The 19,344-nt window shown below is 38.8% G+C and overlaps 1 protein-coding gene across 1 annotated transcript in view; it reads left to right on the plus strand.

Annotated features, from left to right (window-relative positions):
• LOC108799558 (multidrug resistance protein 1B-like) overlaps positions 1-19,344 on the plus strand; it is a 42,529-nt gene that overhangs the window by 544 nt on the left and 22,641 nt on the right. The window contains exons 2-17 of the mRNA XM_018571433.1: positions 2,074-2,221; positions 2,664-2,748; positions 4,253-4,444; positions 5,017-5,188; positions 6,930-7,054; positions 8,413-8,590; positions 9,559-9,672; positions 11,980-12,090; positions 13,203-13,328; positions 13,908-14,111; positions 15,349-15,519; positions 15,635-15,796; positions 16,305-16,553; positions 18,445-18,597; positions 18,721-18,825; positions 18,928-19,005. Coding sequence (XP_018426935.1) covers positions 2,074-2,221; positions 2,664-2,748; positions 4,253-4,444; positions 5,017-5,188; positions 6,930-7,054; positions 8,413-8,590; positions 9,559-9,672; positions 11,980-12,090; positions 13,203-13,328; positions 13,908-14,111; positions 15,349-15,519; positions 15,635-15,796; positions 16,305-16,553; positions 18,445-18,597; positions 18,721-18,825; positions 18,928-19,005 — 2,373 coding nt within the window. The remainder of the gene's footprint in view (positions 1-2,073; positions 2,222-2,663; positions 2,749-4,252; positions 4,445-5,016; positions 5,189-6,929; positions 7,055-8,412; positions 8,591-9,558; positions 9,673-11,979; positions 12,091-13,202; positions 13,329-13,907; positions 14,112-15,348; positions 15,520-15,634; positions 15,797-16,304; positions 16,554-18,444; positions 18,598-18,720; positions 18,826-18,927; positions 19,006-19,344) is intronic.

A 19,344-nucleotide genomic window follows, 5' to 3' on the forward strand; every position in this document is an offset into this window, starting at 1 on the left:
TCTCTCTCTGCACTCTCTCCGCTCTCTCTCTCTCCGCTCTCTTTCCCAGCTCTCGCGATCTCTGCTCTCTCTACTCTCTCTCCGCTCTCTCTCTCTCTCCCCCCCCTCTCTCTCTCCCCCGCTCTCTCTCCTCTCTCTCTCTCTCCGCTCTCTCTCTCTCTCTCCCCCCACCTCTCTCTCTCTCGATGATGAGAATAGTTGCCAACTATTCTTATCAATTATTATCGATGTAGTTGTTGCAGCTCTAGTTAAAGCTGAACTCCAGGATGGTATTAAAGACACAACTTATGCAGCTCTGTGATCATTTAAACACCCTAGTGTTTTATAAATGCAAGCATTGTAAGTACCTGCATTTTACTTGGTTTCAGTTTCTTGCTGTCCCTGCACAACAGAGGTCAGAGTAGGGGAGGAAGATGCGGCACAATGAGTCAATCAGTTGTGCTGCATTGCAAGCATGCTGATAGAAGGAGAGAGTAGAGTGACAGAGAGGTTTGCTCTTCCCTTACAGTTACATGTTAGGGCCAGGGTAGAGACCTGCAAGTCTAAATTAAAGAAGAACTTTGGGCAAACAAAATTTTAACCCTTTTCTCTTGGGAGCTAAAGTTATACTCACCCGAACCACAATCCCGGCTGGCTCCTAGACTGGTCCCTTCAGTCTCACTCCCCCCTACGCTCCAGCTGTCTAAGGTCCAGTGAGTCATCAAGTCCTATACATTGTATATTAGGTGAGGATGCTGAGGGACAGAGCGGAGGAGGAGACAGGCTTAAGGGACCCTCTAGGAGCCAGGCGGGATCGTGCTTCGGGTGAGTATAACTTTGTTCTTTTAGCTCCCTAAATATAACGGGCACTTAACCTTTTCAGTGCTGGGGTAGTCCCACTGCAAGGTTTAAGATTTTGTTTGCTCTGAGTTCTTCATTAACTGCAACAGACAAAAATCAGATATTCTGCCCCCCTGTTGACAGGGCTGTGTAAATCTCAGAACTGGTATATAAAATACACATGTTAATGCAGCCATATATTTATTGAGAAATGTACGTACCTGATTTGACTTGATATCGGTATCTTACAATCCCCTATACAGCAGCACCCTGGGGGCGGGAGGGACAGGACTGAAAGTCAGTCAGGCGGGCTGCATGCAAATGTTGACAAGGAACATGCTGATAGGAGGGGGAGAAGAGAGTGAGCAGAGAGATAACCTTATCAGTTTACTGCTGCTCTTTCACTGTCCAGTCAGTAGGCTTCAAGTGAAGGGCTAATATGTAATAATTCAATGTAATACTGGCCATACACAAATCACATTTTGTTCAGCCAAAATTAGGGATGCAATGATACCAAGTACTGTACTCGGTACAAGTACAGATACTTTTCCAGCTCCAAGACTAGACTAGAGAAAAATTCAAAAATTAGGAGGCAGCTGTCGTTTGTAAGGAGCACACGGAGCTCCTGGGATTTGTACATCTCTGTTTTAATGTATGATTTGGTTTTTCTAAACATATATAAAGAGATGCACCAATACCATTTTTTCAAGTACAAGTACTGATGCATGCCCAAGTACTCACAGAGACAAGTACTGATACATTTTTGTTTATTGTCATGTGACAGTTTTCCAAAAAACAATACAGACTAATGATTTCAGGACAGTGGTGGAGCGCCAGAGCCAGGTCCCAGCTGCAACCGCTGCAACCCTGGTATTTCTCATGAAAATGCCAAGTATCGGCACTGGTATCGGAAAAGTATCGGTGCATCCCTAGCCAAAATACAATCCGTCAGTAGCTCTGCCAGCTCCACAAACCTTGATCTGAAAATTGAAGGAACTGGGTGAAAAATTGTCAGCTGAACAGTGACTGAAGTCAGTCAGCTGCAGTTACTGTTTGTGTTTTTTTTTGACGGCTGCAGGCTTTTTGTTTTTAGCGGTTTTCCTGGAGTTTCAGCTTTAAAATAACATGAGCATACAAAGAAAAGGCATTTCCAGGTTATATGACATTACAGGAAATCCGTGCGTGAACGGATCACATTACTCACTGAAAGTATCATATTAAGTGATTAGAAATATAATAGTGTTTTCCTTGCAGCTTGGCTATGCTGATAAATGGGATATACTACTGATGATCCTTGGAATAATATGTGCACTTGCCGCCGGCACTGGACTTCCCATCATGATCATAGTCTTTGGGGAGATGACAGATGCTTTCGTTCAGAGTAGTGTGAACCAAAACAGTAAGCGTCATGCATGTTTTCATTTCATTTCAAACACGTTTTAATGTATAACATACAACAGCAGTAAAGTCATTAAAATAGTACAAAGGCTAAAAGATCCAGTAAAAACCTGACTTCCCAGCTCTACCACCTGCCATGACCTTGATTGAGGGATCCTCTCTGTTCATTTTTATTTTACTATATTACTTTATTGGGAAAGCAACAGAATGAATGAGACTCCATGGAAGGGGGTTAAGAGTGGAGGCTCTGGATCCCTCAAATTATGCAAAATGCCAGTAAAATTATTCAGCATCCACCCATTAAAATAAACGCTTTTGTGAAATGACCCCCAAATCATAAAATCATGAAAAACAATACAAAAAAAACATGAGAAACCAAACAGAACATATTGTGTAAAATGAAATTATACTCCATTTTTGTGTTTTTATGTCTTTTCCCATAGTAACAGCATTAAATATTACTCCCCCTCTACCTGGAGAATGTAATCAAAAGATCATTGGTACTATTGACATAGAAGCAGAAATGACAAGGTAAGAAAATATTACAAATGACCGAATTTCAACAAAACTTTCGGCAAACATTGTGTAAGGTTACCTATAGGTATAAGAGGAAGGACACCTAATCTACCTAAAACAGTGCAAGGGTACACTACAGATATAAAATGATAAACACCTAATTCACCTACAAACAGTGCAAGGGTACCTATAGACATAAGATGATGGACACCTAATCCACCTAAAACAGTGCAAGGGTACACTACAGATATAAAATGATGAACACCTAATTCACCTACAAACAGTGTATTGGTAGCTATAGACATAAGATGGTGGACAACTAATCTACCTAAAACAGTGCAAGGGTACCTATAGATATAAAATAGTGGATGCTATACATGTGCACTGGCAAAAAAATTGTTATGATTCGTTTGAATTCGAACTTGCGTTATTTCGTTTTTCGGGATTCGGGTCCGAAATTTGATTTGTTTCAGGATTCGGATTTGGACAAAATTCGTTAGCGGTAGTCTGGACGAAATTTCGTTTCTTGGACAAAATTTCGTTTGTTGGATGAAATTCCATTACAGCAAAATTACATTTTTTTTAGTCTGCAGAAGAGGAAAAAAAAAAAAAAGCGTGAGGTCCCCCCCCATTTGATACTAGACCCTTTAGGTCTGGTAGGAATTTTAGGAGGGACCCCCCAAGTTTAAACAAAAAAAATGTGAGTGGGGTTCCCCCAAAATCCATACCAGGCCCTTTAGGTCTGGTAGGAATTTTAAGGGGAAACCCCAGCCCCCAAAAAAGGACAAAAAAATGTGGGGTCCCCCCTAACATTCCTACCAGACCCTTGATCCAAGCACTGGCCCGGCAGGGCAGGAAAGGGGGGGGGGCGATCGAGCTCCCCCCCAGAAGAGGCCCTTGTCCCCATCTGCATGGGGACACCCTCCCAATGCCGAAGGCACGTGGCCTGGTAAGGCACCGGGGGGGCTCAATCGCCCCCCCTTTCCTGCCCTGCCAGGCCAATGCTCGGATCAAGGGGCTGGTAGGAATGTTAGGGGGCACCCCACGGTCCCCCCCCCATTTTGGGGGGCTGGGGATCCCCCTTCAAATTCCTACCAGACCTTAAGGGCTTGGTATGGATTGGATTTTGGGGGAACCCCACGCATTTTTTTGTTTTAACTTGGAGGGGGGGGGGGGTCCCTCCTAACATTCCTACCAGACATAAAGGGTCTGGTATGAATTGGGGGGGAACTTCACACTTTTATTTTTTTCCTCTTCTGCAGACTAAAAAAGTAAATAAGATGAGGGATACCTAATCTACCTGCTGGCTGTCCACTAACCGGAGGAAATACTGTAGTATCTACTATCATTCCTCTGTTTATACGCCAGCAGCATGGTATACACATGTAGATGTGTACCTTTATACCTGCTTGCAGTCTGTTATTTTAGTTGTCACTGGTCTCGTTTGTTCAATGTAATGTGCCATCAATATTGACTATATAGTATTGTGAAACTCTTGTGGTCTGTTTTTTCTTTATAGATATTCATATTATTATGTTGCCATTGGCTGTGCTACGTTGGTTCTTAGCTTTTTTCAAGTTTGGACATTTGTGATATCTGCTGCAAGACAGGCTCATAGAATACGACAGAAGTTCTTTAAAGCTGTGCTTCATCAAGAAATGACTTGGTTTGATACCACCCAGATTGGGACACTCAACACCAGACTGACTGAGTAAGAATGTCTAATGAATACAGACTGATCTATAGCAAGCTATATATGCGTGATAACATCTAACACAGTATTTCATAGTTCTGAGGGATCAGTAAAGTACATGTAAACCTTATCTGGGGGTTGATTTACTACAGGCAAATGGGCTGTTCACTTTGCAAGGAAATTAACACTTTGTAGCTTCCCCTGCACCCCTTAGTTCAGTGAATGAGGTGAAGCTCTGCTGACTTTCATCACCCAATCATGTGCAAGCAAAAATACTTTTTGTTCTATTTTCCCTGCACATGATTTATTGCAAAGTGAATTTTCACCACATTCACCCTACTAAGTGCGAGTAGTGTGCTATTTACACTCCCATGCTAAGCCCTTGCAAAGAGAACAGCCTATTTGCATTAGTAAATCAACCTTTTAGTTGTCTAAATTACTGTATCATAAACAAATGCCAAATACTGTTCACCTTTTTTCATCCTTTGCTGCATATTACCGCTGCTAATTTCCTGCACCAGTTCCTGTATACAATAATAAAAATTTGTTGTAAAAAATGCAATGTACAATGCCATATTTTTCTTTTTTAGTGATATTAACACTATACATGATGGACTTGGAGACAAAATCTCTATATTTGTTCAATACTTTTCAACTTTTTTGACTGGAATCATCATTGGATTTATAAATGGCTGGAAACTGACACTGGTAATCCTGTCAGTAAGCCCTCTGCTCGGTGTATCTGCAGCATTGTGGTCCAAAGTAAGTTGAATCATTTTTGTATTTGCTTTGCTTGTTTACCTGTAATGGATATGTGCTCTGTGGGGATTTTGCCAGTTATGCACTGTCAAGTGCCTGTGTATGTTGGATAAATAGGGATATCTAATGTCTGCTTCAAGATCTGGTCTGAAGATCGCGAAGGCTTGTAATGGGTAGACAATCAGTCAATCCGAATAGCTGTTCTTCTAATTAGCAGCACCAGGCATTGATAGGTGTACTATTTTTATACAAACAAACATTCTCTAATGTCTGTAGGCACTTTTGGAAGAGGGAGTCGCAGCTTTTTTATATAGTCAGGTTATGTCTGGATTGCCTAGTGCTGTCTGTCTAACACTGGAAGCTCGATATGCTGCATTGCTCAGTGCTGTTCGTTCAGCACAGGAAGCTTGTTCTGCTGGATTGCTTAGTGCTGTCTAACACTAGTAGTGCCTCATGCACACAGGCATCACAATACATGCAACCAGATGCATTTGGAGCTCATTTCTAAATACTTCTGGAAGTATACACTGAGTGGCCAGATTATTATGACCATCCCATCAGTACTTCTTTGGGCCACGAGATGACTCCACGAGATGGCTTTGTCGGGCCGCCTCGTGACTCCACGAGATGTTGAAAGGTGAAAACATCACTTCTACTGTCGTGGTAAACAACCTGCTTCCCTATTTATAATGGTCTGGCCCTCTAGCAACTTCAGTGCGAAATTATAGCTAATTATAGCTAATTTGCCTACAAACGTTAGGTGGTCCTAATAATCTGGCCACTCAGTGTATATTGCTTTTGTATGGCTGATAGAATGCACCTAGATGTTCAGCAGCATCTAAGTGCAATCAGTGTAGCTGCGTATGCACAAAAAGAAATAGGTGCACCGCAGGACCATTTAGCATGGTTTATTTCAGCTAAACACATGTAGACATGTGGCATGTAAATACATGTAGACCCATGTAAATGCAAGTACATTTAAATGTAGGAGAGATGAATATGGGAGGTAAAAGTTTTATATTTCCCAGATCAATCTTCCCTAAGTCAAACCCAGGAGGCATGTGTGCATAAGACCTTAGAGGAGGGGAGAGTGGAATTATGATCTCATCAATGTGCTGCTGCTATTTTATTGTCCAACCACAGGCTGGGAGGATCCTAGACAATGCTATAGTGTACAGAGTGGTCTCAGGGGGTGAAGAATCATGCTATACAGCTTGGCAGAGGTGTCTAGATTTTAGTACTGCCTGCTCATAATTACAAACCCCTTGTTAGGTATGAAAGTTACATATATTTTGCTCAACTGCATAAAGATCTGTTTGCCAGGTAATGAGCTTTAAATACTGCTTGCAAAAATCTGTCATATTATTGCATACAATTGTAGAGATGGGGGGTGACAATAGCTGATAATTAGGGATTTGCAACTAAGACTAAAGCAGATTTGTGTCCGATAGGGGAAAAATCATTGTCTACACTTCTCTTTTCATGTGAAATATTGGCACAGGGCTCTAGCAATCTGTTCATGTACAAGCTGCTCAACTTTTCCATAGAAAGGCTTAATTACCCATAATAGAACACCTGTATGTTTTTGAGAACTTTTCGTCCTTAAGTGTCATATTCATAAGCTCTCACACAAATATCTATAGTAGAAAATGTTCTTTTTCCTCATTAAGGCTCTGTTATAAAATATGATGCTCGACGTACTGCTAAATTTGATATAAAACAAGACCATATTTTCTTTTTATAGCTACTGGCTATCTTCACGACAAAAGAACTGACCTCTTACGCTAAAGCTGGAGCCGTGGCAGAGGAGGTCCTTACTGCAATACGGACAGTTGTTGCTTTTAATGGGCAAGAAAAGGCTCTGGCAAAGTGCGTGCAATCAGTAGTGTGCTATTTACGATCCCATTCCTATACTGGATCTTTCTACATTTGTTGCAATATCCCTGATGTATAATGTTTTATGTAATATATCAAAGTGTGGCTGTAACATTAGCAGGCAAACTAAAGCAATGATAGCGTTGAATACCAAGCACTCATAGGTGTCACATCCTACTTTTAGGGCCTTTTCACATGTTTGGAATCCCTTGCAGTGCATAAATGCGCTTTATGTCACACCTTAAGGTGCGTTGCATTGAGGTAGCCCATTCATTTTAAATAGTCTGTCAATGCACTACAAAAAAAAAAGCTTGTGAACACTTTTTTAGCAATGCAGCTCACCACAATATACGGAATGTGCGTTGTGCTGCACTGCGATGCTTTGTGCATTGCATTTTACTAAACAGTCCTTCTGAGGTGCTCACCACAATATACGGAATATGCGTTGTGCTGCACTGCGATGCTTTGTGCATTGCATTTTAGTGAACAGTCCTTCTGAGGTGCATTCAGGGCCATCCCTTTATTGAGGCAGCCTGAGGCTGTTGCTTCAGACAGTCTTTCTTCGGATCACGTGCGTGCGCTTCTGCTACACAATCCCGGGTAGATGAGTAAGGACCATACACATCTCCCTGCCCGGCTTTTAGCAACCTGGGACACTCTGTCCAATGACGTCACTGGTTGCCAGAAGCTGAGTGGGATGCTCGGGTCAGTGTCCCGCCCAGCTCCTGGCAACCAGTGACATCACTGGTTGCCAGGAGCTGGACGGGATACTGATTGATGGTAAAACATCAAAAATAAATCAGGGGTATTCTGGTAACATGCTTTTACCACACCTTACTGCAAACCAAAAGGGTGAACACAGCCTTAAAGTAATTCCCTCTCTCCCACTGGGGCAGGAAATGAAATCTCTGTTTGTGTCTCTCTACAACATAAACCCAAACAGAGATTTTAAAAAATGCCTTTGTTAGGAGTGTGAAAGCAATAGAGCCACTGTCAGGTTTTATTACAGTCTGGTTCCCCAATGGGTACATTTTCCCTCACTTCTGTCACAGTGACACTCTATTTGTCCAGGTTTGACAGGGTGTCACTGAGAAAGGAAGTCCACACTAGGGAGAGCAGTAAAAACCTGTCGGTGCTTCTGTCTCTTTACTGCCTAAAAATGGTTTAGCTGGCTTTTAAAATACATATTCCAAATTGAATTAGGTGCCCATTAAACATTTTCAAAGGGTTGATCCACTCTAAAATGACATTTTTAGTTATATGTGAAGTCCAGATTTATTAGGAATTCTAATTGTTTTTCGAAACTTATATCAATAAACTGTTATTAACTAGAGATTCATTTTCTCCTGCAGGTACAATGTCAACTTGCGTGAAGCAAAAAAAGTGGGCATTAAAAAGTCTATTACAACAAATGTATCTTTGGGGCTTACACAGTTCCTCATTTTCGGAGCTTATGCCCTAGCTTTCTGGTATGGGACCAAATTAACAACAGATGAACCGGGCATATACACCATTGGGAAAGTGTTAATTGTAAGTTTGTTTAACTGTTACTACTACTGTTGTTACTACTACTACTACTACTAAAAATGAATTCAACCAAAATTTATATTCCAGATTTTGGTATATGCAGTTGGACTAAATCTCCCATCAATGTATTATTTGTAAGAACCTCTAGTGATGAGATCTTGTAAACTGTCCCAATCTTCCATGACCTTTATCAGAGTGTTTCTTACCTGGAAACTCTCTTTTTGTCATTATGGATAATACAGCTGGCAATGTAATGCCTTTTCACTTGACTTTGTAATGACCACCTTAAAAAGGCATAGGCTGGAACTCTAGTGGGGATACTTGAAGAAATACAAGAGAAGTCAGAGGGTCAAGGCAGGTGTAGATGGCCATTCTAGAGGTGGTATCCCTGTGTGCTTGGACATTTTGTCTTGCTTAGGGTAAAGCATTTGAATAAACCATGTCTAATTGGGATCCTTTGTGCTGCGTCACTTGGCCCAACTGCCAAGAATAGCCAAATGAAGCTGGATCTCGGGTGGTAATTGACAAGTTTAAAACAGACAAGTTTAAAACAAAGTCTCTGAAATTTTAGTAAACCACCTCTTTAATGGCAGAGCAAACACCACTAGGAGTCTGAGTTATCTTGTAGATTGCTTTGGAACTCTGCTCCACTATTATGCAAACGTGCTATTCATGTAACAATTGGTTAGTGAAGCTGCCTATCACATTATTGGACCACTGGTGAGGCCCAGGAGATAGCAGGCCAGACTTTTTGGTACATGCATATTACTGAACTATGGGTTATAGGGCTCTTGGGCTGCTCTGGAAGATAACTAGATCCATGTCCAGTTAGCTATAGCTTTCATGCTTCATATTAATATTTATATATCTTTTAAAATATATGGTGTCTTTAGGATAAAAAATATGTAACAAACTGTCCAGTGAAAAGTTTAAGATACCAAGAACTTGACATTGTGTTTTCTTTTGAACAGGTGTTTTTCTCTGTGCTTATTGGGACTTTTTCCCTTGGTCAAGCTGCACCAAACCTAGAGAGCATAGCTAATGCACGTGGGGCTGCCTTTGAAGTGTATCATATCATCAATAAGGTATGTTCATACACTCACATTTGTAGCTGTTGCCTATGTGGGTTAGTATGCTAGATCAGTGGCCATGCATGTTGCTTGGAGACTCAACAGCCCTTAGTTTCATACTGGACAGGGTCTCTACCTCCATTCAGTTTGCATGTTTGTGTCATGGCGTTTTCCTAGATGTGGCTTCCTCTGACATTACAAAAGCATGGCACTAGGTTAAATGGGATTTGGTCATCGCTCAAACATGCTGTAATCATACTGAAAACCTGTCCAGTGCTAAAATTCCCCAAGCCAAAAAAGAGACATGTGTCTGCAATTTACAGTATTTAAAAGTTTCTAAGAGAAAATATTTCAGGGTGCCTGCTCTTATCATTGCTAGTAGGGAAATTTTTATCTGCATGCATTGATGAACAACAACAAAAGGCCTGTGCTAAGCACAGAAGTCAGAGGACTCAGTTGCGCATTCACAAAGTGAAATTAAAGTTGTCCACCAACGTGACCAATGCCACAGACTCTCCTTTGTCTTAAAGCAACTGTGGCTTTATAAGTGGGGATAAAATAGACGCTGAGACTGATGCATTAAAACTTGAGAAAATAAAATGCAATTAAAAAAACAAAAATGAAGTTGTTGCCAATAGGAACCAATTCAGTTTCACCTTTCATGTTATGAAAAAAATGAGAATTATAATTTGTTACCAAAGGCAATAATTTGAATTTTGTTCTCATGTTTGTTTTCTCCAATTTTGTTGCAATGACCTTATTATCTTTTAATTTTAACATAGTACCATTGGGTTTGATGGTTCTAATGGCCAAATTCATGGAACGTTTCTCTATGAATTAGGTATAGTTGACTGCAACGAGAACCACATGTGCTCCTTCCACCAGATATCAAAATGTCTGTGAACCTAAAAGACAGTGAAATAACACCGTGTGCCCTGATGTAAGTTTTATTTAGTATTCACAGAGTTACACTGAGATTCTGGGCTTTGGAAGGCAAGAGAAACTGTCACTAAGAAAATATACTGAGCAAAACACATGTTCACTTCCTTCTGTTGACAAGCTAGTTTATGTCCTTGAATAAACTGCTTGCATTTTTTTATGCAACCCCGCTCCCATTTGTTGCATATTTTAAGTCTGTTATAAAGATGTTACTGCTAGCCTAGCAACGAGTACTACACACAATAGCTTGACATATTAATATGAGGCCATGCTCATAAAAAAAAATGGGTTTATTCAAAAGCTGTTTAAAGTGCAAAAAAGCTGTAGCACTTAACAAATCATCAGGTTTATGATTACTTATGTCTGAATTCTGATTGGTTGCTAATGGGTTAGTGCAATTTGCCCTTTGTTTTACTCTGTAAACCTTCATCCAGGAGTGCTATCTGTAGTAACCCATAGCAAGCAATTGGATGTTTTATAGGTTTATTCACTAACTGGTGAAGAGTTTGGAGAAAGCAGGAGAAGTGAACAATCTAGCTGATAGCTAATTTGGAAAAACTCTCCAATTTAGCTCACTTTCCAGTTCAGTTATGTTGTCCTAGATTGTTCACCTGCCTTCTCCAAACTCTTCACCCGTTTGTGAATAGACCTGTTAGCGTTCTGACTGTGATGTATTAAAATTTACTATGAATTACTAAAGATAACTGCAGTTTATGCTTAAGCTTTTTTGTTTCCACTCATTAGATCAACAATCATCTAAACCTAAATAAGTGAATATATTGTAACATGCCAGTCCTTAGATGTGGTTGCTTTATTTAGGCTAACAACATTTGTGGGGGAAAAAATCTGTTTGAGCAGTAAAGCATTAAACATTATTAATATATTTTTGCAATTATTTTTGATAAATTCTTTATGTATAAATGAACATTTAATATAGGATGCATCCATGATACACGGTTTGCAAAGCACACTGGGATTTCTTATACGATAATTCACTACAGATTGCATGTTTGGAAGTACAGCTTATAACTGTCTTAGCAGGATAGTAATGTGTCTGCTAAGAGAGAGGGAGTAGGTGTGTCTCTCCTCTTTTGATTCACTCTACAGGCTTCTTAAGCTGCCCTGTAGACCCGTTTCACAGCACTGCTGAAGTATGATTAGGAAAATGCGTCTGCTCTCGTTTGAACCTAAAATAGATATATTTTTTTTATCACTGAACATAACACATAATAAAGAGAATACCTATAAACACTGTATATCCTTTACATATTTGATGTATATAAAGAATTATGTTTATGATTATAATTATAAGTTTCTGTAATACCAAATTATCTTTTTTACTTTTATAACCTGATATTTTCATTTTCTTTTTTTTGTTTCCAGCCCAGACCAATAGACAGCAGTTCAAACATTGGGCACAAACCAGATAAACTGATAGGGAATATTGATTTCAAAAACATTCATTTTTCCTACCCAACCAGACCAGATACACAAGTAAGTGTCTGCTAATTAAGTGGTTAAGGTTTTAGGTTGCTGAAGCTGATGTATAGCAAAGACTGACAGGGCGATTCACTAAAGGGTGAAGAGTTTGGAGAAGACAGAAGAAGTGAACAATCTAGGCCAAAATAGCTGCTTTGGAAAGATTCTCCAATTCAGCTCACTGTTGTCCTAGATTGTTCACTTCTCCTGCCTTCTCCAAACTCTTCACCTTTTTGTAAATAGCCCCGTGAGTAAGCGGTGCTACAATAGATTTCAGCCCGATACAACCCAATAAGAAATTCTACTCTGAATATTCTTATAAAACACCATGGTGACCTACTAATGTCCTGAATGTTCACTATAAAGCTGTCCATAATTCAGTCTGCCCATTTTTGTCTGGATTGGGTGATAATTCTCATGTGAGTGTGGAAGCAGACTACATCAGACCAAAACTGAATGATTTCATAGGAAGTAAAGAAAGACAGTTTTGAAATTCTGCTATAGTTTGCCCTGATTTAAGCTGACACTGAAGGTGTCTGGCTGTGTTTCTTCTCATTCTCATATTAATATTAACATGCATGCTAGGACAATTCATTATGTTTATGTTCCTGTCTGTGCATAAAAGAAAGTTTTAACCATTAGTACTTTTGAGTTTTACATTCAAGCAAATAAATACCAAGTACTGCTCATCTAAGTTTTGATTAACATGAACTGCTGGGTTATGAATGAATACGCTTTATATATTACCAATTAGGACGCAATATATACATAAAATTCCTATATATGCGCTAATTTATTTTCACTGTGTTGTTAGGTAAATCGCCCATAGTACAATTGCATTCACCTGATATGCCTCAGCAAAGATAACACAATGTTGACTCACCACACTGCTCATGTTAGACATTGTGTACCTGTATTATATCTTCTGTCCCTCCTCTATTCTATTTTAGCTCCAGAACCAAGGAAAAAAGTACCATATGCACAGAGATCACTGAGCATGTAACTCGTGTCACCATTAATGGGCCAGACAATTGCTGAACTAACATTAGAAAATATGAAAATGCCCAAAAAAAATATAGAAAAGAGCAGTCATTGATTTACTTATGCATGTACTAATTTTCTTCTAGATTTTAAAGGGATTGAACATTAAAGTACAAGCTGGAAAGACTGTTGCACTAGTTGGAGCCAGTGGCTGTGGAAAAAGCACCACAATTCAGCTTCTTCAGAGATTCTATGACCCTCTTGTAGGGGAGGTATGAAATGGACTTATATAAGGCTTGCAAAAATATGTGTGTCTAGATGTACAATTCAATTAACAATGCAACTTAAAAGTATATATACCACAGGACTTTGAACACTCTACATCCTGGAAACCTAGGCCGCTCCATTATCTAAAATCTGGGTTTTGGGACCACCTTGTCCTAGACTCTAGTTTTGCATTGCATGGATTCCCAGATCTGATCATGAAGGCCTCTCCAAATTCTTATTATACACCCCCATAATCTCAAAATCACATTTGTGTGCAGGCTACATAAAGTATTGCTTGTAGATGTCAGGAATGGATGTCCCAGAGCATCAGATGATTGGCAAGATGCCACAACACCTGCCAGAGGCACCACATGCCCTCATTTTGCTGCAAAGTTTCACGGGCAATTTATACAAACTTTAGAACAAGGTACATTGAATGAACTCTTTGACTTTAGGATAGGTCCATTGTTTCTTAAATAGTATTAGAGGTTTAATGAATGATTTTATTAGTTACCATGGGATCTTAATGAGATGCATGTAAGATTTCAGCTGTAAGCAATATCTTTTTTTTTTCTTTCTACAAGGTGACTGTTGATGGGCATGACATACGTACCCTCAACGTGAAGTGGCTGCGTGAAAGCATTGGAGTTGTTAGTCAAGAGCCTGTTTTGTTTGGAACAACAATCAAAGAAAACATCCGCTATGGAAGAGAGGACGTTACTGATGCTGAGATCATACAAGCTACTAAAGAAGCCAATGCCTATGATTTTATATCTAAACTCCCAGATGTAAGTCCTTTTGATTGCTTGCATGTCATGTAAGCACACTAACAGACAAGGGCAACATTAGGCAATTGCATACATGAGGAATAGCTCATACAAATGCTGCATATATTTCAAAGACTTAAAACATTAGGGGAACCTAAAATATAGGTTGCTTTGTATTCAACTGGTAAAAGAAGTTTAGCATTTACATATATCTATGCAAGAGTTTTAGGTTGTTACCAGCTTTGAATATATTTGAAATCACATGAAAAGACAAAGTCGTCTACCTTTTTTAAATCCTAAAGATAAAAATGGTTTATACCATAAAATTATTGGCTGTCACTGACAAATACTCACAAGTGATCAATATCTAAACTTCTATCAATATATAGGAATGTATAGATTTCAATTACTTTCAATAAGTGCCATTTTATTTTACACTCAACTCTTTTTTCTGTTTTTAATAAAGCAGGAAAAATTTGGAAATTCTGTTGGGATTTTTTTTCTGTCTGCAACTCTGTTATGGAGAATACCCCTCACTTTTTATCCTTATGACACCAAGATTTAAATAAAGGGAGTCAATGAGGCATGAAAGTACAGACAGCAACAAAAACAGAACAGAGGTTCTAGCTCTTCTCCACTCTGATGAAAAGGTGTTTTTTTTTGTTTTTTTGCTGTCCTTGTACCCATTTGAGTGATTTCTGATCATGTCCTGTCCCTCCTCTTACTGAGACAGGAATTGAGGGCAATCCTCTCCAGACAAAGGCAGCAAGACAGAGGTTTCTTACCCTTTCTTACTCCAAAGGTTGGACTTTAAGGCAAATTGATATTTTATCTTGATTGCCGTTTCAATAACCTCAGATGCTCAGATCAGTTCTTAGAAACCCTATGAAGTCATGCCTATGATTCTTCCTTTGGAAATGCTGGGTATCACACATGAAGATCGTGTAAAATATTTGAAAATCTCATTGGGTCCTGGCTGATCAAAAAGTGCTCCTTCACTACATTGTATGAATCTCATGAGAAACCATAATGGCTCCTGACACTACAAAGACTGGCAGATGTCTGGCCATATGTTGTTCTTGGAAAGAGATCTGCCCATTTACCTGGCAGTCTTTTCAAACTCTAATGATAAACTGAATTTGAGCTAAAAGTTGCTGGTTGCAAAGACATCCTATATCTATGCCATAAACCATCATACTCTGTGTCATTACAAAAACCATGAGAACCATGTGCTGATTTTATGATAATTTCTCTACAGGGTTTAGACACCATGGTCGGTGAGAGAGGAGCTCAACTGAGTGGAGGACAGAAGCAGAGAATAGCTATTGCCCGAGCTCTTGCACGTAACCCGAAAATTCTCCTGCTTGATGAAGCCACATCAGCTCTGGACACACAAAGCGAAAGCATTGTACAGAATGCTCTAGACAAGGTGATAAGAGCACCTATTTATGTTTACTGGATTATTTATACAATGGTTATGTTCCTGTTTCATTTCACAACATTTTGGTAGCAACAATAGAATGTTAATTATTGTTCTCTTCAAGGCTAGAGCTGGCCGTACCACAATTGTGATAGCACACCGCCTGTCTACCATCCGTACAGCTGACGTCATTGCAGGCTTTCACAATGGTGTTGTGGTGGAACAAGGGACACATGATGATCTCATGAAACACAAAGGAGTTTACTATTCTCTTGTAATGTTGCAGGTAAGTTTAAAGTGTCCTTTATTTTACACCAAGAATTATTAGTAAAGTGCTACAAGGTATAACAAAGCTACCAATCATAAAATATCTTTAATTATTCTAACGGCATGATGGCTCTATAATCTTAGTAGCTTCAAAAAGTACACAGATTTGATTAACCCAAAAAGGACATTTTATCTAAAAACTAGCTTAACTGTGGAATTTTAAGCCACAGTAGTGAAGGAGAGTATGACACTCTGTTTTACCTGCTATTTTGTAACTGTAATGTATTAAAAATCCCTTCACTAAAACAAATGTACATTAGTAAACAGGATAACACTCCAGATTGATACAAAAGACTGTAATCCAATGTTCTGTATTTTTATTAAATGAGTTTAAAAATCCTACATTAAAGATATGTTATCTCATTATAAAAATTGACTTAAAGATACATACTGGCCCTTTATGTCTCATATTTTAAATATGTGTTGTAATTCATGTAAACGTTTCATTTATTTATTTTAACCCACAGAGTTATGACAAAAAGGAAGAAGCTGAGATCAATGATGACACAGAAGAAGATGATGTGGAGGATGAAGGAGAGATGTTTGAATATGAAGATATAAAAGGGGACGATGGAGATGTTGCTCCTGATTTTCAAAACCACGGCAATCTGGAGATCATAGGCAGAGATAACTTACATAGACGTTCCAGTAGCAGAAAATTACGAAGATCTACAAAAAGAAAATCCAAGGCAAAAAAAAATGAAACCAAAGAAGAGGTAAAATCATGCTGTGTAACTGGCATGTTGGGTGACCAAAGACAAGCAGATGCTTCAACAATAACATGAAATGAGTGTCCTGCCCAGCCCCATTGCCTTCTTTGTACTGCCAAACCCGACATTGAGATAAAACATCACCAAGTCATGTAAAAAACATTCAGTTCACGTACAGGGAAAAGACCATTACATGACCATTTAGAAATGGAAACAGTTCTTGTTCACTCGCAGTTATTTTTAAACTTTGCACACCTTAGCATGTAGCAAACATCCTCACATGATCTACAAAAATGTAGATACTTCCCTGATCAAAGCAAAATAGAGAGGATTACCTACCTCGTTCTTTGGTCCCACAAGGCTGATCTACAAACAGTCCCATGAAGCCACTCCTCTCCTCTGGTCGTGCTGCCGCCCTCCTTGCTGGTGTCATCACATACAATGCAGAACCAGTGGCCACTGCTGGCCCTGCATTGAACATGATGACTCAGAGGGCTGCCCACATTCTGGTGTAGAAATGGGATTAAGTAAGAACATCAGCTGCCACTAAGATAAGTATTCTTCTTTCTTAGATCCCCTAGACCAAACAGGCACATTTCCCTGATGGCAAATTCAGTCATTTTGCTGCAAAATAAACTCTGCCTAAATCACTACACTCATTCCTGATTGATGGCTGGAGTTATTCTATATATTGTATGCTAGCTAGATTAAATGAGCATTATATCCTTAAAATACAGAGGGGAAGCACCCTCATTTATATGGGGAAGAGGGAGGGGGGAAACCAACATTTGTATAGTGATCAGAGTTCAGCGTTAAAAAAAAAGTCTGTTTTTTTAAAATTCTTTATTTAGGGGGTGTTATTTTGGATGTATTTATGAGTGTTTAGTTTATTTAATTTAATGTTTTTTGTATTTGTGTTAATTTCTTTTTCTGTCTGTATTTGATCATTGCTTGTATACTGTCACTTTCATTATTTTATTTTCAATAGGTTTTTATCAAGGAAAGTTTTTTTCAAAAAAGTACAATACAGTCAGGGTGATCACATGTTACATTCGATGCAGTATTAAAGCAGTCTTAGTACTCATATACAGATATCTCGCATATATACACCCATGAAGAGAATAACAGAACATGGAAAGACAGGTAGAAAGGGAGAACGGAGAGGCTAGAAAGAGCAAAAGAAAAGAAAAAGCCAAGTAAAGAGAGGTTATGCATTACAATGCAACCATTAGGATGAGATTCCAGAGCCAGGTCAAGGTTTCCAGTAGGACCAGGCGTCATAAAATCTCTTCGAGTAACCTTCCCGGTATGAAACAATCCTTTCATGTTGGTAATGGAGATTAACTATGGCAACAGTCTCAGACAAATTTGGAGAAACTAAGCTTTTCCAATGGCGCACAATGGTCAGCCTAGCTGCCAAGAGGATATGAGAAACTATAATTCGAACTATGAACTGAGCTTCTGTAACCCTCATGAGCCATCAAAGAAAGCAACATTTTCATTTCACCTTCTTCAGTAACACAAGGCATTTAGACAAAATGGCAAAATGTTGCCAATATCTCCCAAAATTTCTGGGACATGCAAAATGTTCTTTATACAAATGCATGATGTCTATTAATCCAGCCAGTGTCTATGCTTTCTATTGTTCTGCGTGCTCCAGAAAAGATATACTGCATTTCTCAGTAGAAACTGGTTATGTTATATCTAAGAATCTGAGTACGCAAAATTTTTTACCACCCAGGCTGCAGCTCTCTGGCCTATTGTAATTGCTAGGTACTGTGTAGTGGTATAATACGTTATTGGGACACTTTAAAAAAAAAAAAAGATAGACCATTGCTACAATGTAAGAAAGGTAACAAATCTGACTTATTTCACCAAATGATTATATTTATTGCAGGCTGTTCAGGAGGATCTTCCCGGTTTCTCTTTAGGCAAAATACTTGCACTGAACAAACCTGAAGCTGGCTACATTATCATTGGCGTTATTGCAGCAGCTGTTTCTGGTGGTATATACCCGACTTTTGCTGTTATTTTTGGAAAAGTTATAGGGGTAAGATTTTTTTTTTCTTTATTTGTCTTAAATGTTATTACTTTTAAAGCTAAATAACTTTATATGTATAGTATATTATAGTTATTTTACTATAAGCTGATTTATTTTTCTTCTGATTTACAGTCATTTAGTATTACTGATGAGAATGAAAGAAGTGCAAGAACAATTTTACTCTCTCTAATGTTCCTTGCTCTGGGGGTGATCAGTCTAATTGTTTATATCATCATGGTATGTATACTTGTTATTTTTTTAGGCAACCTTCTTTATACACACTTTATTTATAACTTAGAAAAAGACAACAAACAAAAAATAATGTTTATTCTCATTTAGGGTTTCTCTTTTGGAATATCTGGAGAAAATTTAACCATGAGATTAAGGTCACTCTCTTTTAAGGCTCTACTCCGACAGGTAGGTGCTATTTTTCTTTTACTGCACAAAGAACATCTATTCATTTTTTCTGCAGGAGAATACAGGAGCAATTATGTGAAAAATAAAGATCCTCTATATCCTGGGCAGATATAAAAGACCCAAATTAATTTAGCTCTGTTACAATAATTTTTTTTAAATGCAAGCAGTGTAAGTACTTGAATTTGACTTAGTTTCAGCTTCTTGCGGTCTACTATTAATTCTATAAAGCAGAGCTTAGAGAGGGGAATCAATCAGGTGTGCTGCAGTGCAAAGAGAAAACTGATGGGAGCTTATCACTGTGCCGTTTCTCTTTTTACTGTCCAGCCACTGGCGGGGGGG

This window comes from Nanorana parkeri, unplaced genomic scaffold, assembly GCF_000935625.1.
Source record: "Nanorana parkeri isolate BGI_ZX_2015 unplaced genomic scaffold, ASM93562v1 scaffold1757, whole genome shotgun sequence".
Lineage (NCBI taxonomy): Eukaryota > Metazoa > Chordata > Amphibia > Anura > Dicroglossidae > Nanorana > Nanorana parkeri.